General features: G+C 37.9%; 1 protein-coding gene across 5 annotated transcripts in view; it reads right to left on the bottom strand.

Moving 5' to 3' along the window:
• Nucleotides 1-2,501: 2,501 nt before the first annotated feature.
• tbck (TBC1 domain containing kinase) overlaps nt 2,502-25,985 on the bottom strand; it is a 73,959-nt gene continuing 50,475 nt past the window's right edge. For all 5 annotated transcript variants that reach the window (XM_053232574.1, XM_053232576.1, XM_026938759.3 and 2 more), the window contains 4 exons: nt 15,745-15,920; nt 6,771-6,946; nt 3,537-3,696; nt 2,502-2,823 (listed from right to left, as the gene is read on the bottom strand). In XM_053232574.1, coding sequence (XP_053088549.1) covers nt 2,713-2,823; nt 3,537-3,696; nt 6,771-6,946; nt 15,745-15,920 — 623 coding nt within the window. In that variant the 3' untranslated portion in view covers nt 2,502-2,712. The remainder of the gene's footprint in view (nt 2,824-3,536; nt 3,697-6,770; nt 6,947-15,744; nt 15,921-25,985) is intronic.

Raw genomic sequence — 25,985 nt, 5'->3', positions numbered from 1 at the left:
TGAAAAATTAGCAGCTGCAGAAAAAGCAAATAGAAGTAGTAGAAGAAGAAGAAGAAGAAATATCTATTTGGAATGGGATGTATTGAACATCTGATTCCAAAACCATGGGCTTTAATATTGAATTGTTCCCTCTTTGCTGTTATAATAAGCTCCACTCTTCTGGGAAGGCTTTCCACTAGATTTTGGAGCGTGACTGTGGGGATTTGTGCTCATTCAGCCACAAGAGCATTAGTGAAGTCAGGCATTGATGTTGGATGAGGAAAGCTAGTGTGCAGTCAGTGTTCCAGTTCATCGCAAACGTGTTCATTGGGGTTGAGGTCAGGGCTCTGTGCAGGACACTCGAGTTCTTCCACTCCAACCTTAACACACCATGTCTTCATGGAGCTCGCTTTGTGCACAGGGGCATTGTCATGCTGAAACAGGTTTGGGCCTCCTAGTTCTAGTGAAAGGAAATCTTAATCCGGCAGCATACAAAGTCTTTCTAGACAATTGTGTGTTTCCAACTTTGTGGCACCAGTTTATAGAAGACCCACATATGGGGGTGATGGTCAGATGTCCAAAAACTTTTGCTCATATGGTGTACAAGGATAAGAACAACAAAAGAAAATATTAAGAAAAAGAACAAAATGAAAAATTAAAACTAGGAGCTGAAGAAAAAGGAAGAAAAAGAAACAGCAGCAAAGACCATGAGAAAAGAAGCAGCAGAAGAAAAAAAAACAGTAGGAGAATGAAAACAACAAAAGAAGAAAAAGAACAGAAAGAAAAACTTAAAGTAGGATCCAAAGAAGACAAGGATGAATTAGAAGCAAAAGAAAATGAGAACAAAACAAAAGCAGAAAAAACAAGGATAAGTATATGAATTAGAAAAGCATATGAATTAATAGTAGTTATAGAAGAAGAAGAAGAAGAAGCAGAAGAAGAAGGAAAGAAGACTATTGTTTCCTGTTATTCAGGTCGTTTCTACAGTACTGTAATAAGTCTATGTGACTAGATGTGGATTTTAACCTTTAAGTGATTTTCTGGAAATTATCTCCCAGTGAACTTTGTAAAGGTTTACTGATAAATTCAATTTCAGATTGAAATACAAGTCAAGTCGTGTAGACTTCCTACTCCGAGACAATCTTGATCATGAGACTCAGCTCTCTACAAAGACTCACACATATAAAACACACTGGCAGAGCTTGTTCAAGTGAAAAAAAAAATATCAGCAAATCATGTCATTTGAACCTAATATAAAGATCTTCACATTTGCATTAGTCAAAATCAGATCCTTACTCTCTCTCTCTCTCATTATTTCTACATCTCTGTTCCTCCTCCTCACACAGAGCTGCTCAGTCTGCAGGCATTGTGTGTGTGTGTGTGTGTGTGTGTGTGTGGTGCCAGACTGTGTGCCGGTGCTGCTCGGTGTGTGAGAGGAACAGAAACTTTGTTCTGCAGATTCGGTTTGCTCTAATGACTATAAGATGACAGTCACAACTGTCTCTCACTGCATCACACACACACACACACACACACACACACACACATAATGTATATGGGAACCAAGTCTATAGCGTTTTCATTTTCAGTAGCCCTGAAGATGTTTGTTACTGTCAGGTCTTCTGTAGTTTGATGTAAATAATATTGTGATTTGTTTTCATGTTTTTCAAAACACAATAAAATGATGCTTACAGGTTTTATGATAATGTATAATCATGAGAAGTTCCTTAAAAGTCACCTCAGAGTGATCACGTCAAAGATAACAAAGCAAGCTGAGCTTTTTTCTAAGCTTTTGAGTGTTAAATGAATGTCACTAGCCAACAAACATGCTGATTACTGATTAACAAGAACCAGGTTCGTCTTGTGTTTAAGGTTAAAGTCTTTACGTTATGTAAAGAATAAAACACTTGGGGGTGTGCTGTTATGGGAGAATAATCAGTGTTCAAGTAGTGTGACGCGGACTATATTTAATGTCGTGGAACATCCATGAAAAAAAGTTAAAAATGTCATCATGTTACTGCTAAACCAGACCTGCAAACTCTGTCCTGAAAACTCTTCTGTGGTGTAAAACGTAAAGTTGCAGCTTTACCTTTGACTGTTACAAAGCGCTGACACTGGAGACTCCTTTTATAAATGTTAAATAAAACTTCCTTAAAGCAAATTCAACACATCAACAATTACACATATTTTTAATCTGTTTCTGTGAAGCGTCCACTGTACAATTCCCTGTGTAAGCTGTTACTATAGAAACAATAACATTAGAAAGAGTGCAGTAATATAAAGCTGGGATTTGAGTTACAGCCAGAACTACTGTCAGAGCTGCTGTTATTGAAAATTAATCAACACCTTCTGACCAATCAGAATCGAGAATTGTGGTATAAAGCATACTAATGTGCAGAACATTACAGGATGCAGTATAGATCTTTGTCATTCAAGCTGAGTCTCTCTCTCTCTCTCTCCCCTTCCCTCCACATAAAATGAAAATATCCCTACTGTGCAAAACAGCAGAATAGAAAAAAAGGTTTAATTAATCTTTTATTACAATAAATGTTAGATGATGAGATGATGAAATGCCCTTGTAGTTAATTAAGATTTAGACATCAATGGTGAAATTTAAGCGCAAACCCGAGATCTGTTTCACATGCCATATTCAATACATGGTACAAAAAAAGCTTTTTTTTGACTGACACACACACGCACACGCACACACACACACACACACAGAGAGAGAGTTTAGATCTGTGGAGAGGGCACAGTTAAAAGGCCGGTGGGTTTCATCTTGTTGATGCCGCCATCCAGGACACACACACGAGGGAAATTCACCTTCACCAAGTGAGCAGCAAACTGCAGGAAACAAGCACAACACACAGTGAGTGCACTGAAACACACATATACACACATATACTCACTCATACACACACCTGAACAGACGAGTGGAATAACATTCAACATTTCTAGCATATTCAGAAATATAACTTTGATTGTTCTACTATTAACATTATGACATTAGCTTTTTGATATGTTTTGTTACCTATGATGTAGAACATCTGCAAAACAACTGCAACTGCAAAATTATTTCAACATTCAGTAAATAATGGCATGCACACGTTCGTAGAGTTTCAGCTGTATGATACATGTAGATAGATAGACAGACAGACAGACAGACAGACAGATAGATAGATAGACCACAAACAGGCAGATTGATAGATAGATAGATAGTATGAGAAACTAAAAGAGAGAAACATAGACTAAGAGAGAGAGAAATAAAGAGAGGCAGAGAGAATTACAGAGGTAGACAGATAGACAGACAGTATGTGAGAATGAGACACAGAAAGTGTTAGATAAGATGAGAGAGACAGAGAAAGATGAGAGAGACAGATAGAGACCTATAGACAGAGAAAAACAGAGACAGAGGAAAGACAGACAAAGATAAAGATATGAGACAGAGGGGATGACAGAGACAATGAGAGAGACAAAGACAGAGAATGACAGAGAGATAGGGCGATAGAGAGAGAGAGAGAGAGAGAGACAGACAGACAGACAGATGTCGTACTGACCGCAGCTGCATTCTTGGTGACGTTGCTGAGGATGACGACGACTCGGCTCTTGTAGCTGGCCAGTGTGTTGGTGCTGGGGCACTGCAGCAGCTCTCCATCCGGCCCAAACACTGAGCTGTACGGAACATTAATGCTGCCTGGGATGTGACCACGGCTGAAGCTACACCACCAGGGTCAAGGGTCAAACTGATACAGCCAATACCATTTCAATCTGTAAATGTCACGTGGTTAAATGTGTCTGTTCTTCCCAAAGGTACAGCCTGCCCTTTTCCGCAGAGTGAGCATCAGCCTCCTGACAGACAGGCTTCCTAAAACATCCCAGCTCCACAGTGAAGCAATTGAGATGAGAACAAGAGTGTGGAGGACAGGAGAACACCTGATGGAGATAAATAAAGGAGATAAGCCAGTCTCTCTGGAAAAAGGAGGGCCACGGCCGGGAAGAGAACGCGGAAAATTGACTTAATGAGGCAGCGAAACCAAAGGCCTGAGAAAAAAGGAGGCTCAGGAGAACCCCAGGCCAAATAACTCACAAGAGAGAGACAGAGAAAGAATGAGAGAGATTTTCTATAATGAGGGTCCAGGAATAATTGAATCATCCTTCTTTTTAAGCATTGAGTCACATCGGGGGAACTGAAAACACCCACAATTTCTGCAAAATCAATTAGGCACAGAGTCACCTCTTAGAAACGAGTCAGCCGTTCAGCAGGGCTAGGAGCAGGGCTAAACATGGAGTACATAAGCATTACAAATGCACAAAAGAAGAGCTTTGGCTAACATAAAGGCTGCTGTTTACTCTGAAGAATAGCATTTGATTATGGCAAGAGAAGTACGAAAATCGCCATACAATGGACTGAACCCATTCCTGCCTCACTTTCCAATATTCCTGGGATAGACTCCAGATTCACCATGTCTCTGAGCAGGATGAAGGATGAATTCCTCCAGATTCATGATGTCTCTGAGCAGGATGAAGTACTTACAGAAGATCGATAAATGAATGAAAGGATGGAAAAACTAGCTTTAACATTGGGAGCCTCAGAGCCAGTTCGTTCATTCCTCTTCAGTAAATGCTTTATCCAAGTTGGATCCAGAGCCTATCCCCGGAATGCTGGATGCGAGATGGAAATGCATCCTGGGTAGGACAGCTGTCAATGCACCATGCACACACTCATTCATATCTAGGGAATATTTAGCGTAGCCAATCCACATACTGGCACATTTGTTGGAAGGAAACCAGAGAACCCTGAAGAAACCCACACAGACACAAGGAGAACATGTGAAATTTCACAAAGACAGCCTACAGAGCTCAGGAACGAACCTGTAGCTGTGCGACAGCAGCACTACCCACTGCATCAAACTCACTTCCTGCTAAGAATTTTTTTATGTTCCTCCTTAATAAAGAGAAAAAAACTATAAGAATATTTCATTTCATTAACTTATACAAGGGTGAGTCAAATGAAAACATGCATTTAAAAAAAATGCAATGTTTATTGCAAATAGGAGTCATAAAAGCGTATAATTTTTCTCCACAATCTCTATTTTGTTCAGTGCAAGTGTTCCAGTGCTTAACGAGTGTCCGCTTGTTACCCTCATAAAAACACAGCTAGAGATATGAAAAATGAAATGGGTGAAAAAATACTGGCATGAGTAATAAGAAAGAATTTCAGAATGATTTAGACCTGTTGTAAATGGCCATGTGCAGTAGGTTAAAATTTCCAGCTGATGCATATTATTATTAAATGTTTATGTAGGTTTATGGCAGGGCTTATGTAGCTGTCATGTAGCCTTATGAGTAAAGTGTTACGACTTAGTGAACTTTGAGTCATAACTGTCATATTAAATGTATTCATTTATCACTAACAAAGCATTATAAATGTACGCACAACCATGTACTGGCTCTATCGTCTTTGAACATGAATAACTTTGAGAAAAAACTGTTTCATTCATTTAGCGGTGTACACTCAGTCATTATATTACGCTAATATTTGCTGTAATGTGAGTAAAACTGTGCTGCAGGGATTGTCATGATCACTTTCGATACGTTCACACAGGCCAAATGAAATGCAGTAACAGTATTTCACCAGTGGATGTTAAGTTTGACATTTCTGCTCTAAGGGTAACAGAAGAAGACTGTAATTTCACAGAGCATACCATTTCCTTCAGATATCATTTACATTTATTCATTTGGCAAAAACACTTTTATCCAACGTTTTATAGCTTCATACAGCTGCGCTGTCGAGGATCCTTGTTGAACAGTGGCTCTCTGAACTTGCGATTTGAACCAACAACAATCCAGTCACTAGCTCAGACACAGAACTGCTGATCTCCTACCAGCTACGTGTAACAGATTAATGTGTTTTGGCAACATGAAGCTAAAAAAATCTGCTGTTAAATTTGTAGAGGTAAAGAGGAACGCAGAATGAAGACCATATGGAGCATGAGCTGGCACTGCATGATATGTGTGTGTGTAAGAGTGAGAATGGTGCTTCGGGTACGCTGCATGTGTAGGCAGTGTGTGTGTAGGAATCATGCAATTTCAGAGCTCTTTAAGGTGAGAATACAGGTGGTGTGTAAATGCAGTAACCCTACAATGATGGATCAGTGGCTTCAGTTTGACGTGTTCATGCTGGTTTTTAAGGGAAAATTCATTCACACACACACAAAGTCTATTTCTGTCTTTATATCCTTGTGAGGACCTTCCATTGACATAATTATTAATGCAGCTAATTAATGCTACGCTACACCTAACTCTAAGCCTAACATTAATTTCAGTAACTAAAAAGAAACTTGTTGGCTCAGTTAGTTTTTTTTTTTAAATAAAAGCTACAATTTTTTCCCTACAAGGTCAAAGCTGTCAGATATTTCTAAATGATCTCCACCAAGAAATAAAAAACATGCCCACTCTGCAATAAATACTTGTTTACTGTGCATGGTCTTATACTGTTAGGAAAATTTTCCTTATATTTGAAAGTTAAATACATACCTTAAGTGTCTTGATTTAATAGTATTTTGTGTCTTTGATAAATGTATCACTTTGTAGAAAGTAAAGAAAATATATCACCTTGTAGTGACATTTATTGTACTTTGGATTGGCTTGAATTCATTTTACCTCCTGTTCAACATCTGGTGTTTAAAAAGAGGGTTTGGAAATAAGCGAGATATAACTTTAGCACCTTCTGGCCATACGAGTGAGTCAGAGAGTGAGCGTAAGTTTGCATCTCAGTGCTTGAAGGATACTCCTCGTTGCTCCGGATGTCTACTGCCACGATCTTGGTTTTGACAGCCTTGGGTCTCTTTACAGGAGTTTTAAAGTGAGCCGGGCCAGTCAGCTCGCACAGATCAATCAGATCCTCAGCTGAGATCCGTGGAGACACTTCAGCCTTGAGCTCGGAGAGTTTCAGGGGCTCACGGGACTGTGAGAGAGAGAGAGAGAGAGAGAGAGAGAGAGAGAGAGAATAGTTCTGTACCTCTGCGACATGATCAACAATGGTAGAAGTCTGCATTCATAATTTGAAAAAAAAAAAAAAGAGAACAAGAGGAATCAACAACAAACATATCTGCCAAATGATGACTTGTTTAACAAGTATGGAATAAAACACTTAGGAATATAATATTATACACACCGGGGTGTTGTGATACCACCCTGAAGTGTATTATTTTCACATAACAATACAGTCCAAAGTGTGTTATTCTGATTATACCACAGCAATTTGCCAACAATTACAATTTCAAAATTAGCAACTAAGGACATGTCACACTTTTTAATGGTTTATAGTTACATTTAATGTTGTGAAACATCCGTGAAGCAAGTTATTGCTTACATTATAAAAAAAAAATAAATCTTGACGTTAATAAGAAAAAAAATGCAATGTCATTTTATCGAGAAACTGGGAAACTTTACAAAGCACTGTGACTGTTACAAAGCTCTGCCACTGGAGACTCCTTCCATACAGGTTGAAAACAACATCACTTCAACATAGCAACAATTATCTGTTTTAAGTTTTAACCGTGTCTGTGTTAAGCAATGACATGGTTTTTATTTGTTCATTATTAAGCTTAGTTTTTGTGGCACGTCTGCCATACAAGTCCATGTGAATTATCTCAAGGATGAAGGATGCATGAATTAGAGTATTGGGATGCACCTCATATATCAGATCACATACTATTGTATGAAATAATGTCAACATAGTCAACATAGTGCTCCACAAGCGGAAGAAATCAGATACTGTGTTTGTGTTCAATAGAAACAGTAGAAGAGATTCTTAAAGGCATTCATGAGAATGACATGAACAAGCTGAATTGCTGAACAAGTGACAGGAACCTTGACTATGTGTAAGGCTGAGAAGTCTAATGTGTTAAAAAGAGAAAGAGAGTGAAAACAGAGCACGTTTAGAGAGGACTAGATAAACAAAGAAAAGATGAAAGTGTTGGTAAAGTATGGCCTTTAATAAGGCTCAAAAGGTCTAATGTTTTTTAATGAATTATTTAGCAGTTAACTAAACACAATGCAGAGTTTAATCACAAAAATGAAATTTTATAAGAAATGAGTGTGTGTACAAGCATCTTAGACAGAAACAAACAAATTATTGGAACTGCATGTGAATGATCATTCATATCTGCTTCAGTGGGCATGGCCATGGCGATGTGTTTACGTATGAGGGAGAGATAAAGTGAGGAGAGAGAAAACCAGAAAATAGAAAGACAGAAAGAGACGAGGGAGCGTGAAATGGTGAAGAGGGGTATAACTGGATGGGTTGAGATGAATTTATAGGCGTGCCACATACTGGTCAACCAAGAGAGCACAAAAAGGTGATCCAAAAGGGAAATGAAAAGCTGCTGGATAATATTAGAAGCAAAAAAAAAAAAAAAAAAAAAAAAAAAAAAAAAAGAGAGAAAACAACGAAACAGTGATTCGCTTTGACCTCGTTGCTGCATTTTGACATTCAAGCTCCTCTCACTGACAACCTTGAATAGCCCATGAAGGACCTCAGAATACTCACGACAGCAGGGAAGTGTACCGAGTACCACACGGCTTTAAAGGAATGCATTTTTAAGAGGATTAATAATAATCTTTTAATCCTTCTCAGAGTGAAACTAGTTTCGCACTCAAAGGTCAAAATAAGACTTGAGCCAATAATCAGTCATATGATACACCGTAATATTAAATACGCACAATATTATCACGGTCCATGGCCTTCAGAATAATCCATGTTCCATTCAGTAGTTACCCGATGACATTTTTTTTTGGGGCAGCATTTGTTCCCCCTGAGGTAAAAGCTGTCCTACTTGGAAGACAGAATTAGATAGCTGTTTTTATATCCACCTGTGGCCGTATTTCGATGAGAACTTGACTGGCCCTGTTTGTTGATTAGTGAGACACTAGCCAATCGCAGGTGTGTGTCTGTTCATATTAAAAGGAACTGGGCCATTAGGGTTCTCTCCAAGTAAATCCAGCCACTCTGAATGCAAGTTACAATAAAGGTAGTTTAAAAAAAATGTGATGCCTGGCCATATCGTCCTATATTGGTAGCTGTCGCATGATTTAAATATTAAGGGGCGGGAACTGGCATCTTAATTGGGAGAAACATCACAGCTGCCAGTTTCTAAATTACCATATTTGGTCAAATTTGAAGGCAGCAACAAATGTACTAATTTTGATGAGAGCAATCCTGTAATTCTGTTCCCCTCACAAGGGTGTGATAAAGGTTTAGAAGACATAGCAGACAGAACTGATCAGTAATACAGCATGTTCAAAAATAAAACTGGACTGCCTAGCTCATTTTCTTTACTGAATTGATTACAGGATTATTTTTACATAGGAATCTTTTTATATGCTATAAAATGATCAGGAGACACAACCCTAGTTAATATATACTCACTAACCACTGTAATAGGAATATGTGTACACCTGCCCATTCACACAATTATCCAATCACGTGGCAGCAGTGCAATGCATAAAATCATAACCGTGGAATGCTTGTTGGAGCCAGACAGGCTGGTCTGAGGATTTCTGAAACTGCTGATTGCGTCAGATTTTCACAGACATCATTCTCAGAATGGTGTGAAAAACGAAAACTTTACAGTGAGCGGCAGTTCTGCAGGTGGAAACGCCTTGTTGATGAGAGAGAGGCCAGAGGATAATCGCTGTACTGGTTTGAGCTGGTTTGAGAAGCCCAAATAGCCACTCTTTACATCCGTGTTGAGTAGAAAGGCATCTCAGAATGTACAACATGTTAAAACCTTGAGGCAACAACAGCAGAAGACCACATTGGGTTCGAAGAAGATGAAGAATCTGAGGCTACAGTGGGTACAGGTTCACTAAAACTGGACAGTTCGCCTGTTTTTCCCCCAATCGTCCACTGTCCAGTATTTCCCACTGTAGGTTCAGATTACTATTTTCCTGACGTGTAGCTGCGTGATTTTAATGCATAGTGCTACTCCCTAGCACAGATATTGCCTACATACGTTATAGGCATGTAGCCTATAATCAATCAAGCCTACTTGACACGTACACCAGCCCTACAGCAAGCGCTTATGGTAAGTGGTTACTATCTGAAAAGGATGAACAGTTCAACAAGCACCCAACTATATGAAATCCTACGAGTCTTTTTATAATACAGCTGCTTGGAAACAGAAATGGCTTACAGACTGGCAGGGATGTCTGTTTTAGCAATGAAATGTCCACACAGTGGCACGTCTTATCAGGAGTGCATGAAGGATGGCTTCTCTGCACACACATCTGGCTATAATGACTAAGAAATGACAATCACCACCACACTTCACAACGCAACTATTATTCCACCATGGAAATGAGACAAGCAGCAGCACCCATCAAAATGAATGACAAGTGAGAAATCGTTTGTTAGGATTAAACTGATTTTAACCCAAAATAACTAAAATCTGCCTGACCACACAGGCTAAGACACAACATTTAACCATCAAAATAAATGATGGGGTGGTGTCATGCCGCCCAGCCTGCAGCACAGTAAAGATTACCACCCAGAAGCTGATTATATTCTTGAAGTGTTTTATTCCCCTTATATCCCCTATACAGCATTTGCAAATGCTAACAATTCTATCTTTATTAAAGAATGACCTGTTATACTTTTTATCCATTTCTAGCGGAACGTCCACGAAACAAGTTAGTTCCTGTTATCACTTATGTTACAGCAACCATAAACAGTCATTCTCTCATCAGCCTCTCTTGAATTTAAGACAAAAATGGACCCTTCCTGACTAAACAGAATTGAGAATTTAGCAGTGCTGTTGTATAAATGAGAATAATCGAGCATAAGAAAACCTTAATACATGCAGTGCCCTGATATATGACTGTGTGCTTGAATCCTGAAACTCACAGCAATTAGATTGTCACTATGAATGAATTCATGGCCGTCAGTGAAATACTGGAGCACTAGTGAAAATGAAATGCATCATTTTCCTCCTTAAAATTAGTCAATAAATGTCCCATTTTATCTGATGAGAAATTCCTCCTCAGACACTGCTTCGACACATATAAGGACGTTGGTTCGGGATGTCAAGATGAAAACTTGCCAAGCTCTATCTGTTTCTTCTTACTAGTCTGGTGACATTATTAACCTATTTGACTACAATGACATTATTTTATGAATTAAAAAAACCTGCTTTTTGTAATGTCTGTCTTCTGATGCTAAAACAAATTTTAGCTAGCTAGCTAGAATTCACATACTTGATGACACCCCAGTGAAATTAATTTGCTTCTATGGCGTGTATACAGCTTAAAACATTAGAGTAACATTATTACATTTGTGCACTTCCTTAGGGAGGAGCTGCTACATGCCATAGCCGTTTTATAGTTTCAGCCACTGCACAACTATCATTCAGCCAACAAATATTGAAAAAGAAGAAGAAGAAAGGCTTTAGTAAGCATATAATGGCAATGCACACTTCTAAAATGAAGTTTTATTTGTTCATTTCTCAGTAAAGGCAAATATTTCAAGTAGACAGGAAGCAAAAATCTAGTTCATTTATTTTGTTAATAATAAGTTGACTAACATAGTCTTAAAAAACTATTGCATATACAAATTTATGCATTAATGCAGACTCAGACTTCTGCAAACACTCATGCAGGGTTTTTAAAGAAGAGTTTTCTTGGCATTAGACTAAACACATTGGCAGTTTTATAGGCTAATAATGATTCACTGTTTGGCAGGCTGTGTGATCCATTTCCAAACATTAGCAAATCACAGTGCTCAAAAATAACCTAAGAGCCAAGCCCAAAATTACAAAACATCTCAATATAACAGTACTTGGATCTAAAGGTATTATTGTTCTAATAAGAAAAAGCAAAATGTCAGTCTAGATGATCAGTGCTGCTCTAAAGTCTGACCAAAATTACTTTTCCTGTCAGAAGTGCAAGGTGTTGTGCTATACAGTGTTTAGTATGACATCTCATATGAGGAGAAATCTCCAGCCTGTTACTGGGTTCTGAGAAATAGAAGTGGCCATGGATGCCAGCCATGAGGCTGTGTTCAGCTGCAGAATGGTGGAAAATTAGGACAAACGCTTCAGCATGCACTAGATGAGCAGACAAGAGCATTTTTGAGGTGTAGAGTGGGCTTTGGGCATCTGCCAGTGAAGGCAGAAATGAAAGCTTTCTCTGACTTTGGAACATCAAATGAAGGTCTGCAGTAAGTGTGGAAAATTGGAGATGCATTATCTCAACCCGATACAGCAATCCTACAAAAATGGATTTTCAAGCAAAGCAACAAAACAAACTTCTCCAAATGGATTGCAAAACTACCTGGATAACTTTGAGTTACAACATACCAAAAAACACAGAACCCAGGCCTTTTGGAAGTCATTAAATAAGACAATAAGTCAATAATAAGTACCTACTCCAGCCACAACTACATATAACAATGGATAAAAAAGAGCTAGTGAACCACACAGACAAGAGGCAAAACAGTATGCCCACAGCAGGTAAAATTAAACTACTATTTCATCAGCCAATTTCTAGCTGGATCTGTCATTTTTCAGTATTGATTTCCATCATTGTGGTGTGGAGAGAGAATGTTTACAAAGATGAAGAAGGAATGAGGGTAAAGCTAACGTTATCTGAAATACGTGGATAACACATGGAAAGCATAATATACCTGCAATAACTGTTAAACTTGACTGCCTGGCAATAGGGTCTAACTTTTTCTTTTAGCTGAACCAATCAAGTCTGGAAAAATCACTCATGGGTAATCTATATTTGCTCATTTCCTTGTCCTGTAGATGAAAGAGGCCAGATTTGGTTTGTAAGCTGCTGGTTAAATAAACTCATGGAAAAGTTTGAGTCAGAAGCTGAGAGACAGGTTTGGTTATGTTTGGGCTGAATTTGAGTAAGGTTTGGTCAGAGGCTGAGAGACAGATTTGGTTGCGTTTAAGTAGAATTTGAGTAGAGTTTAGGCAGAGGCTGAGACGTGAGAGACAGGCTTGTTTGAGCTTTAGCTGAATTTAAATAAAGTTTGGAATTGGCTAAAAGATAGGCTTGGCCAAGTTTGGGCTGAAATTGAATACTTTAGGCAGAGGCAAAGAGACAGGTTTGAGTAGAGTTTAGAGAGAGGCTGAGTCATAGGCTTAGCCAAGTTTGGGTTGAATTTGAGTAAAGTTTGGGAATTGGCTAAAAGAAAGGCCTGGTCAAGTTTGCACTGAACAGGTTTGGCTGTATTTGAATAGAGTTTAGGAAGAGGCTAAGAGACCAACTTGACTGAATTTAAGTAGAAATTGGGAGGAGTTTAGGCAGAGGCTGAGAGACAGATTTGCTAGAGTTTATGTAAAATCTAGGCTCAGGCTGAGGGACAGACTTGGTTGAGTTTGAGTTTGGGTTTGGGTAGTGTATGGGGAGATGCTGGGAGACAGACTTTGTCTAGTTTAAGTAGAATTTGGGAAGAGTTTAGGCGGGAGCTGAGAAACAGGTTTGGTTGAATTTAGGGAAATAGAGACAGGCTTAGAGAAAGGCTTGGTCAAGTTTAGCCAGAGTTTGGGCAGATCCTGAAAAACAGGACTGGTTGAGTTTGAGTAGAGTTTAAGCAGAAACTGAGAGACATGTTTGGGCAGAATCTGGCTAGAGTTTAGGCAGAAACTCAGAGAGGTCTGGGCAGAATGTCAGTAGAGTTTAGATAGGCTGAGGACAAGTTGGTATAGTTTGATTAGAGGTTGGGTACGGTTTTGGTAGGTGTTGGCTATGAAATGATTACGGTATGGACAGAGGGTCTGGCTCATGCCTGGGTGGTGGGGGTGAAGGTTGGGTAGGCGTCAAGAGGCTTGACATGTTTATGATGGAAGCCTGAGGCCCCTGTGTGCATGTTAACAACCCCTGAACTCTGCTACCATCTGGAGATGACTGCTCATCTTGCACCATAAATAAGACACACACCAACAGATTCATGGTGACAGTCCAACCTGGTGAGGGCAAACAGCACTGGATATGTATGGCACCCTCTGCTAAAGAGCACAGAAGATGATCACCAGAACTGCTTCTATCAGTGGACTTGTTTCAGTCTGCAGTAACTCTAGTACTGAACTGAAAACTAACCCCACAATTTGGCTTCCATCTCTTCTACTTGTTCAACACCATCTGAAGAAGAATTTGGTGTGAAATATGGCTCATCTTGGCCCTGTTGATCGCCATGAAGTTCTCAGAAGTCACACCTCATTAATATTTACACATGGCATTATATTTCATTAGCAACAACCGGATGGTGTTCCACATGGGTCAGATTCGGCCAGTAATTAACTTAGAAGAATGAAATCCAAGTCCAGCCCAGACATTCTTCATAAAACGCACTTCGTTAAACATTAATCTTCTAACTTTGTCATGTTATTTTTAAGCTTACAGCAGTAACAGTAGCCTAAAGTACAAATAATCTCTTTCGCATGTAAAGCCATATAAGCACAACAAACTCAGAGCAACAGACAGATACTGCAGAGTGCTCTTAAACCTCAAGCTAGAATAAAAATAGAAACCAAGGGTATGTTAGGGGACTTAAGAAAGGGTGCTTTGCATCTGACCCATTTGTCATGACAGAATTCTGGCCCTACTGAACCCTTCAGTTTGTTTGCACAATGTGTCAAAATTAATGTACACAATGTCTGGTAGTTTCCTTCCTTGTTTTGGGCCAATTATTGTTTGCTAAACTTCGCCCACACACAGTTCCCTTCATTCTCACCTCTTTATTTTGAAATCTCCACTACCAAGTCATGTTCCAACTGCTTCCCAGGTTCACCATGTTCCAACTGCTTCCAAAGTCACCATTATAATCCCCAGCCACAGTGCAAACCCACAATTTCAGAAATCTGTGACATATAATGGAACATCTGGTAAAGGATTAATTCTTATCTGAATGTGTGTGGTCGGGATTGTTTTAATGGCAAAACTCGTGCTGATTTTTTTCTTAGGTTTTTCTGACACTTCAAGCCTCATCATGGCCTTATTTAGATTTTTGACAGTTAACTCCTACTGACAGCATTGGACACTAAAAATAAGACATGTAATAGATTTAATGTGTTTAAAACCAACACATTATGGGTGGTAGATAATGGATTCAGTAAGTTTCTTATTAAGCTTCTTAATTACATTCACAATAAATTCAAGAATAAATACCTCAATAAGCCTTACTCTCCCACACACAACTATTTTTTCACCTCTTTCTTTTGATTCTTTCTTTTGACTATGTTCGATGTCCAACTTTCCAAGTTAATATTAAAACTATTCACCTCAAACAAACCCCACATATAAACCCACAAGTCAGGCATCACATTTTAGAAGTCTGCAATATGTATCCTACCATCTGTGGTTAAGAACCTGACAGTGAGAAAGGGTTTATTCCTAACTGCATGTGTGTGGTGTGCATGATCTCAGTGGAGATTCAATTACCAACCTCCTGCAGATCTGGACTAAATTAGACTTACTGAACTCCAACTGACATTGTTGGGCAACAATTTAGTTTAGAACTGAGTTTAATTTGTGTCCAGAACTTTACTGATAGTACATAATGGTCTCAATATTCTCAGAAAAAATGGCACTGAGCTCAAACCGGTGGCTCAGCTGGTGTTACACTAAAATCAGAAGTCTAATCTAACAGCTATTTCTCCAAATGAATGAATGGCACCATGGTACTCAAATGAGTCAATACTCCCCCGTCCCCCCCAAACCCTGTTTTATAAGGAAAGCACTTAGCACACTCACCAAGTCTGTGTTCGGGAGGTCTTGATACTCTGATGAATAGAAGGCTGTAGTCTTTCCAAAGCCATTGCCATCACTGCTGGGTTTAGGCGGCTGGGCGTGTTGCCGATATGTGGCGCTCTTGGGAGTCCAGCAGAACAGGTTGATGGATTCCCGGACGCAGCGTTCAATATCAATCTCTACAAAGGGTTTAAAAAAAAAAAAAAAAACACAAAAAACACATTAAACTGCAGAAAAATTGCCTTAATTAAGTCAGTCAGGCTCAAATTAAAATTACTTCGCAGTGTGGCTCAATTCTGGACTACTAGTACATATCATAGATACTGAATAATGTTTTCATCAACACCTAGAAAAAGGTACTCTATGGGAGTGGGCATGCTGGAACACGACCACCATTGACTAATACTGTGCTGGTATTACTATTTATTTATTTTAATACATTATTGCACTTTCAACTGTCTAAAAATACCTCTAATAAGCTACAGTTGCATCTACAAACCTTTCTTTATTTCTATACTACTAAGTGTTGCAGACCAAATTTCATTGTATTTGTATGACACTGTATTGTGCAATGACAATAAAGATATTCTTTTCTACTGATGGCAAGGTTGTGAGTTTGAATCCTGGTTCCACCAACCTGTTCAAGGCCCTTAACCCTTTGTCTGCTAAGTTAAATTGTAAGTCGCTTTAGATAAAATTGTCTGCCAAACAAATTAATGTACAATGTAACTAATGCATTTCCCCCAGAGTCCTTATCACTTGAATATCTGAAGACCAAGGCTGTTCCTTCTTATGTAGTACTAAAAAACCTATATCATAGATGTACCAAATCTTACTGAAAATACACAAGCAAACAAAAATAGAAAAAAAAAAACCTCTACTATGTGGAAGGGATATTTTCAGTGAGCCAAGTAATGGCCCTGGAGTACCATTGCCTTGTGTATTTTTGGTGCTTTTCCTTCTCCCAACTCACCAGATTCAAATTATCAGCTAATTAACAGGCTCGAACTAGGTTGAACTGGGCTAGTCAGAAGAGAGAGAGAAAAAAAACCTCAGGGCCAGGATTGTGAAACACTGTTCAAGACCATCTGGCAATGCTGTATGTGGCTGGAAAGCTGAAGTGACAGACTGCTTCTGGATAAACTGGATGAAAATGAAATCTTTTAAAATGGTAAAGACTTAAAAGCTCAAATCACAAATACAGCCAACCTTGGAACAATCTCTGTTGTTTTTTTTCCCCCCAATTAAGGCTGTTTGACAATGGGGAAAAACTCATTAAAATTCTCAATTCCAGCAGTACAAAGTCTGTTCCTGAATGGGCCATTGGCACAAATACAGCCAGCAACACTCACACCCTCTTACAGTTGGAGATTATTGAGGAGAGGACGAGATTAGTTGCTTTCTGCAAACACAGCCTCACCCAAGTCACGCAACTTAAACCATGGCTTAGAATATGGGAGTTCACTGGATTAGAGGTGGATATAATCAAAATAGGAATCGCAATCCTTACCGTTCTCACTGATTCTCTATTCACTTTCTCCTCAGTTAGTGACAGGGATGTCTAATGAGGTGCTTCAGTGTGACTGGCCGCTATGTAAATTATACCCAATGCAAGCGTTTCTCACATTACTCAGAGAAAGTGAAGAGGATGGATTCAGCTACTGGGTCACGGTGTGTGATTACTCTTCTCAGCAAGGGAGGGAGAGAAAATCTGACAGGAACAGGAACAATGTAGACTCGACTCAAAACAAAGATGGGATAGAGTGTCCACGATACAGAGAAGTAAAAGTGTCAAGGGGGGAACAAGCAGAGAAGAAAGAAGACATTCTAACTCCCCTGACTCATGAATGTTGCATGCAATCACTCTCAGCCCTTCAAGGCAGCACTGCCAATGAGGCACAGACATATGCCATCCAATTACTTTACATGTCTGAAAAGCTTTATTTTTAAAAAATGAGCCTGTTAAATGGTATCAGTTTGAGAAATTATCATGAGCATCACGCTGCCATGCTGCAAGTGGTAGAACATAAAGCAACAGAATTTATTTCCCAACAATCTGCTAAATTCTCTCAGGACCATCCACTGTACCAAGACAATCATGGATTGGTGTTTCAAGGGCACCATAATGGTGTACACAGTGCTTACCAGATTTCCCATCATGCTACTGACTTTCTGACTTTCTACTTTATGAAACACAAGGCTCAAAGCTGTTATAGAGAGGACTGAGAAATTACGGAGTCAAGCCTCGATTGAGCTAAACATTAAAGATGTCCTAAAACCAGAGCAGAAAAAAAATGTGTGATCATTAAGGACCAACTCCTACCAAAGTGGAGCATCAAACTTGATCAAGCATCAACTGGTCATAATCAACTGGGTTTGTTGTGCCATTAGAGTTCTCAGTGGAAAGATTTAGAAAGGAAAAAAAAGACTTCCCGAAAGCAAACACTCCTCCATCATGTCCCAGTGGTGTACTAATAGCACTCTGTAGCAGCACTCCACTCCGTCTCTGACTAATGGAGCATGAAGGCAAGTGGCACTGCATCAAATGCACAAGCGGAACACGCTCCTGCTCCAAGCACAAGCACAAGGACAACCATTAAAGCTGGAGGTGCCTCGCAGCCTGAAAGAAACGAGGCAGGGTGACCTGAAATTGAGGGCTTTGCAAAAAAAACAAAAATACATAGTGGCAGCAAGCAACAACTTCTCACACAACTGACAGTGTGAGTCGAAAAAGTAATTGATTGTGAGGATAAGAAAAGCTAATTTAAAAGAATTCTGCCGGGAAAAACCAGAAAATGGCAAATTATGCGATTAGAAAACCTTCCAAGCAGTTCTGAGTAGTACTGTCTAAAAGTTTGACCAGTTATCTGAAAAATTTCTCTTTTATGATGTTCTGGTTTGGATAGTAATAAAACCACTCACTTTTAGATATATATTTAGCACGGAAAAAGTTAATAGTGCTGAAAAGAGAGTGATAAATTATAAGCCAGGTTATAACTGCATTTATTTTTGCCATACAACATGAGTCTTTCTACCTTCTCACTATATTTGCTAACAAAGGTCCTTAGAACTGGAGGCTCATACGTAAGCAAAGATTTATATTATCCATGCTTTGTGGTACAAATTCATATTTGGTGTTTAAAAGGAGTTTTGTATTTAGCTGAATGTAATACACAGTGGTAGTAATTTGTTAATGGTTATATGGTAAAGGAAATATGTGAATTGATCAGAAATGCGACATAACCATTTATATATAATACAATGCTGTTGAATTCTTGATTCTGATTAGTCACATACAGGGACTCCACATAAATGGATAAAAAAAAAATTTGAGATGGTGAAGTTTTCTGTGAGGAGACATTTATTTTAACATTTATGGAAGGAGTCTCCAGTGTCAGGATCTTATAACAGTCAGATGTAAAGCTGTAATCTTTCCAACACAGAAAAGTCTTTGCACTTGGCTGCTTCTTATTTAACATGACAAGCTGTATTTTAATCTTGACTTCAAAAGAACAAAAAAAAGAGAGGCTGGTGAGGGAAAGACTGTTTATAGCTGCTATAATGTAAGTGATAACAGGAACTACCTTGTTTCAGGATGTTTCACAACATCAAAAGTACTGTAAGTATCAACGGATACAAAGTATGACGTGTCATTCGCATTGGCAAATTGCTGGAGTATAATGGGAATAAAACACTTCAGGATGTTTTCTTAGAAGTTATAGGAAATATTACACATTCATTTAAAAAGCAGTTAGACGTGAGAATGCTTAGAAGTAGCAGTCAGAAGGCTATATAATGGGAGCAGTAGAGAAGCAGAGGAGTTAGTTGGATTGGGTTGCATTGGGTTGTTGCTGTTGGAACGTGAGAAATTGTACAAGATTCCCAGCTGCACTTGAAAGAGCACTTATTTGTGTCTGTACTAACAGTTAAGATAAATAAAGAAAGATTAGTCTTGGGAATAATCTTGTGTGCTTCTTCCTCCAACCACCTAATCTGCAAAATGAACCCAGGTTTGAAGTGTAAACGTGACTCAGGGTTAAATTTAGAATCACTAAGCTAAATCTCACAGTATCAATCCTGTGAAAGCAGAGCAAAATCTACACTGTGCAGTGCTGTGTTTGAAATCAGACCACCCTGAATAAGATGCAACTGCGATAAAGAACCCACTGAGTACGTCTGTGATTCCCTGCTGTTAGTCTCCGCCTGCTGTCCGGTTCACTCCGAGAATCATTCCTCATAGGCGACTCGGATTTTCAGGCTCAAGTATCTGAGAATTCCTGACTTAAGGACAGACTGTAACAGGCTTGTCAGTGGGGATTAACTTAAGCAGTTTCCATTTGAAAGTTCACACAATATAAAAAGGAGAGAAATGGGGAAAGTGTCTCAGAGTTAAGATGAAGATGAAGTTAAGACTTCATGACCTTCTTCCTTCTGTTCATTTCAGAGCCACTGACGCTTTAGGGGAGCAGAAGAAGAAAACCTTAGCTTAGTTCAGGAAAATGGTGAGCAGCTTTGTCCTTGTAATGCTCTGCTGCATACATTATGATGTTTTTCATGGTTATATATATATATATATATATATATATATATATATATATATATATATATATATATGTATATGTATGTATGTATGTGAAAAACAACATATTGTATATTGCTGTAAATCACTTAAAATTTTCAGTCAAGATGTCTGTTTTTTAGCGTGGTATTTTGGGGTATGTTGCCATAACACAACACCATATAACAGTTGAAAGATGCCTACTGAACATTTAATTATTTTAATAACTGCTGAAACAGTGGTACTCATTGTATTTAAAATTTTTTTTTTCCTCACCAGAATTGTGCTTTAAGGGCCAAGTACACTAGAGTATAAAGAATTCGACTCTAAGTTCACTCTAAGATCAAAAATATTTGATCTTATTTGTTCATAACATGACTGGGATATGAAGAGGATGGTATTATTATTATTATACTATAATACCATCCTCTTCATATCCCGGTCACGTTATGAACAAATAAAATGTATATCATTATTATGAAAGCTGCATAAAATAAAAAAGTGGATTAATATATTTCTTCTTTTTTAAAAAATTGCAAAAAAAGGAATTGTAGTTATATTAAGATTTTCTCTGGACTTGGACAAATTGGGTATGACAATACATTTTACAGAACAAATATATGATATGTTTTCACAAATAAGACTAAAACAATGCCAAGGATTTGAGTATTTTTTGTATGCAGCAAAAATATGCAGATTGTGAGGAAGATAAATTTGCAGAGCTTTTAGGTGGGTGGCTCAAAATGAGTGTGAGAGAAAAGGACTGTGGGAGATTTCGATTAAATTCAATCGATTTGTATAACACTTTTAATGATAGACTTTGTCACAAAACAGCTTTATGTCATGTGTCTAATTACATAATTAGAACTAAAGGCCAGCTAATAAAAAATGCTAATTAAAGAATAAGCTTTCTTTCAAGAAACTATTAAAAATTTGAGAATATAAATCAGGAGTATACCATTTGAAACTTTTGAGTGATGGGGTTTTAAAACACCAAGGTGACAAAGAAATAAAGTTCAAATTAGTTAAATACATACAATGGCTTCCATTTAAACAGATTAGTTAGTATGTCAGTATAATTTGGCTGTATAACACTACTGGTTGTTATTTATGAGCTCTCAAACATGATCTGAATATTTGGTTGTTGTTTAGGTCAGAGAAATTCTCAGAGAAAAATGTATCATGAAAATTCATAAGAATTTTCTATAAATTCATATGAATGCACACTTACCATACCATTGCCATAGAACAGTGTGTATCAAAAGGTATGAAAGGTTAGACTGAGTTGCATGCCAGCATACTGTCTCAGCCTGACTGTTAACTGGTGCAAATCCCTCATGTCTGTGCTCCAGCTGTGCTACTTTCTACTAAATCTTGCGTGTGATAGAGAAGTACCTCCTGTCAGGACCTTAAATAGAAACAATGCAGACAGTCAAACAAAACAGTTTCGGCTTTACATGGTACACAAGCAGAGAAAACCGACTTCCTCTATAAAAGTGGTAGTTGGGGTGTAATTAATATTGGCAAGCACTCAGTATTCGCCTGGAGCTGATGAGATTTCTCTGGCAGTGTCAGATGTACAGGGTGCCACCTGGCACTGTGTGGGCATTATTCTGTAGTAGTGTGTGCTTGTGTAAAGCCTCTTGTTTCTACATGTTCAGGGTTAAAAAGGTCTTATATGAAAAGAACACAGATACTGATGTCTCGTTAGACACACACTCACACACACACACACACACACACATTTACAACAGTTTCTCTGGTGTTACTCTTTAGAACTCCTCTTATATATATATATATATATATATATATATATATATATATATATATATATATATATATATATATATATATACACACACACACACACACACACACACACACACACCACATATATATATATGTGGTGTGTTTACATAAATAATATATATATATATATATATATATATATATATATATATATATATATATATATATATATATATATATGTATGTATATGTGGTGTGTGTATATATATATATATATATATATATATATATATATATATATATATGTATATATATATATATGAAAGGAGTTCTAAAAAGTAACACCAGAGAAACTGTTGTAAACTGTAACAAAGACATATATAATTTGCTTCATAATTTGAACACAAGTAATATTTCTTCACTGATTAGTGTTAAACATGGCGTGATTTTATCACAAACTAGAGAAGATTGTTAAAATGTACTGTATTATTTACGGTGCAGGTAGTCATGGGGTTTATCCTGCTCTACGCGAGGAATGAAGGCACTTGTATAACTGGTAAAGATTTCCAAATACGGTTTCCAGCATGGTAACCAAAAACTACAGACAACCAATGCATTTGTCTTAAAGCACGAAGGGTCTCACACCGTTTTCCTGAATGCATCTTGCAGCAGAAAAAAGTGGCTTTTAGCACTTTTTCAGACACGTTAAACGATGACTCATTGTCACCATTGCTTGCTTATTAGCAGGTTTATAAATACCGAAGTTCATGGATTGCCGTGGGGAGTTTAAAAAAGCTTACTGGAAACCTTTGTGAAAATTATGACAAACATTCAGGGGTGTGCTGTTATAGGAAAGTAATCAATGACAGGGTGGTGTGATGTGGACTGACGTGAAGTGGAATTACTGTTACCACCCTAAAGGTTATTTTCCTATAAGAGCACAACAGCACAAAGTGTTTTACTTCTCTAATACCACAGCAATTTGCCCACATTTACAACTGCATATTTATTAAAGAATGGCACATTGTAGTTTTTATCTGTTTAAAGTTACATTTAATGTTGTCGAACGTCCACAAAGTAAGTTAGTTCCTGTTAGCATTAAGTGATAGTCAATATAAACTGTCATACATTCACCACCCTTTCTTTTTTCTCTATTGAAGTTTGTCATGTTAGTGAGAAACTGCAAAGCCCTGCGTCCTGAAGACGTTCTTATGGCAGAAACATTAAAGCTACAGCTTTACCGCTGACCGTTACAAAACACTAACACTGGAGACTCCTTCCAAAAATGTTAAATAAATGTCTCCTTTTTTTATATACCACGGTGTCACTGAATGCTTGAATCTGATTGGTCAGAACATGTGCATTATTTTCCTAAAACAGCACAGGTAGTTCCGGCTGTAACATGGATGATAGGTTTACGTTAATGCGCTGGTTCTAAAATGTTATTGTTTCTATAGTAACAGCTCATACTTATACGGTGGACGATACACATGATCTAAGACTAATAATTGCCAATTTTTTTTTTTAAAAAGGGTTGTTTAACAAAGTAAAACCTACAATAGTTATTGTGGTGATGTTTTTCATAAGGAGACATTTATTTCACATTTATAGAAGGTGTCTCGGTTGTAAGCACTTTGTAACAGTAATGGTGCTTTGAGAAGTTTATTAGCACAGGAAAGTCTTCAGGACAGAAGAGTTTACACTTTGCATTTTCTTGGGAAAATGACAAGCTGTGTTTTTGAGAGAGAGAGAGAGAGAGACAGAGAGACCGAGAGAGGCTGAGAGGTGAGATAATATAACGTAAGTGAGAACAGAAACTAACCCGTCTCTCTCGGACAACAAAGTTCAATCTAACTATAAACCATTAAAATGCATGACGTTTATAATAAATTAAACATTTTAATCGTTGCCAAATTGCTGTGGTATAAGCAGAATAATACACTCCAGACCATGCAGGGGTAATGCATTATTTTAATATAACAGGCTTAACACACTTATATAAACCTTGCAGCCGGAGCTACTGTCAGAGCTGCTGTTATGAAAAATTCATCCACACCTTCTGACCAATCAGAAATGAGAATTCAAAAGCGTTGTGGTATAAAATAACTATAAGTAGGTCCTTAATCTGGATTTAAAAAAACATGTAGAGCTATAGATCAATCCTGATGTTTGGGATGTTTTCTGGAACACTGATCTAGATGTAAGAAAGCCATAATCCCCTGACTGAGCTGTGAGTGAGATCGGAATGTGATCAGATTATCCACCCCCAGATGTCGAGAGGTTGGTGCGTGATGGAATCTCAGGTAAGCGTAAAAAAAAAGCATCAAGGCATTAGGTTGAAAATCTCCAACTACAGGACATAACAATCATTTCCAAAACCATAGCAACAAAACACTTGAAAAAAACATGACTCTCACGCTTAGAGGAAATCATTTTGTTTCCCCATTCATAGCAAGATCCTCGCTGTAGCATTTACACAGAAGTACATACAGTCCAGTTTGCATCCTCTCAGGAAAAAAATGGAAAAGAGAAATGCAAGGAATTTAGGTTAGGGTTCAACAGAAACTACAGAAACCCAAAGTAGACAAGAATAAACACTTACAAGACTTACAACACTTAGTATAAATGCAAAAGTCCAAGAAAGATTCACAAAAGAAAAGGATGCCTGCTCTTTTTTTCTCTTGAGGTTAAGCGCTGACACTGGAGACTCAGAAATTTTAAATACACATCACCTCACAGAAATAACATCTTTTTAATATGGTATATATGTTTATATGGAGCATCCGTTTGATATTTTTTAATCTGGTTTTATGGAATATCTGTAAATGAGTTGTTACTATAGAAAGTAGGGCTGTGCGATACGGTGATACCTATTGTAAGGGAACAGAAAAATGTCTATTGATAGATATTTTCATATATCATCTATATCACCAATGTCATGCAGTTATTTTGTATAGATAATTTTTTCATCAATTTTAGATAAAACATAATATTTCGTGATATATATTGTTTCAAGATATGAAATTGTCCATATCGTGAAATAAGATTTTGTCCATATCGTCCAGCCCTAATAGAAAGAATAACATATTAGAATGAGCGCCGTAATATAAACCCGTGATTTGTCCTGCAGCCGGAACTACTGTCAGAGCTGCTGGGATAGAAAATTAATCAGGACTGAAAAAGGACCAAGTGTCCTCACAATGATGGTACTCGTGTTTTTATTTGAAAAATTAAAAGAATCAAAATAATTATAATATTAAAATCCTTTTGGCTACTGAGATTAAAGTTAGGGTTATTTTCATGTACAAGCATCACAGCATTAATTAGCTACAGCAGGTCCTCACAAAGATGGAGAAATGAGAGTGTGTATATGTGTGTGTGTGTGTGTGTGTGTGTGTGCGCGTGTGTGTGCGCGTGTGTGTGTGTACATGTAGCCGAGAGAAAAACAGAGTGGAGTGCACAACCACCGTCCAGGCATATTTTACCTTTATAAGGAGTTCTCTCTTTCAATCTTGCTGAAGTTTGCCAGTAAAAATATCACAAATACTTGTTTGCTGGACATCAGCGCCGCTGCTTGGACACAACACAACATGTGAACATCTGCTCAGAGCTTTTAAAACTTTCAGTGCCTCGACCACTGTGTGAAAGGAGCGAGTTGGAGGAGGAGTTCAGGATGAGGTGCTTAAACAAAAAGCAATGGAAACAGCTGGGAATGCATTAGAAATGTGCTCTAAACCTCTGTTAGTGACTGTGTTCATGCAGCAAATTCAAACTCTGTTACTGCATTTTCAAGGTTCCATCATCACGAATGTGTTAGGAGATCACAAATCACCATTCAAAAGTGCAGCTTCTAATATTTAAACCTTAGAGATTTTTTTTATCCGTTTTCACTATCTTTCTTTCTAGGCTTTGATTTTTACAACTCCAAGATTTATGA

This window comes from Pangasianodon hypophthalmus, chromosome 3, assembly GCF_027358585.1.
Source record: "Pangasianodon hypophthalmus isolate fPanHyp1 chromosome 3, fPanHyp1.pri, whole genome shotgun sequence".
NCBI classification, from domain to species: Eukaryota; Metazoa; Chordata; class Actinopteri; order Siluriformes; family Pangasiidae; genus Pangasianodon; species Pangasianodon hypophthalmus.
The sequence above is the reverse complement of the archived record's forward strand: the minus strand, read 5'-3'. Positions and strand labels throughout refer to the sequence as shown.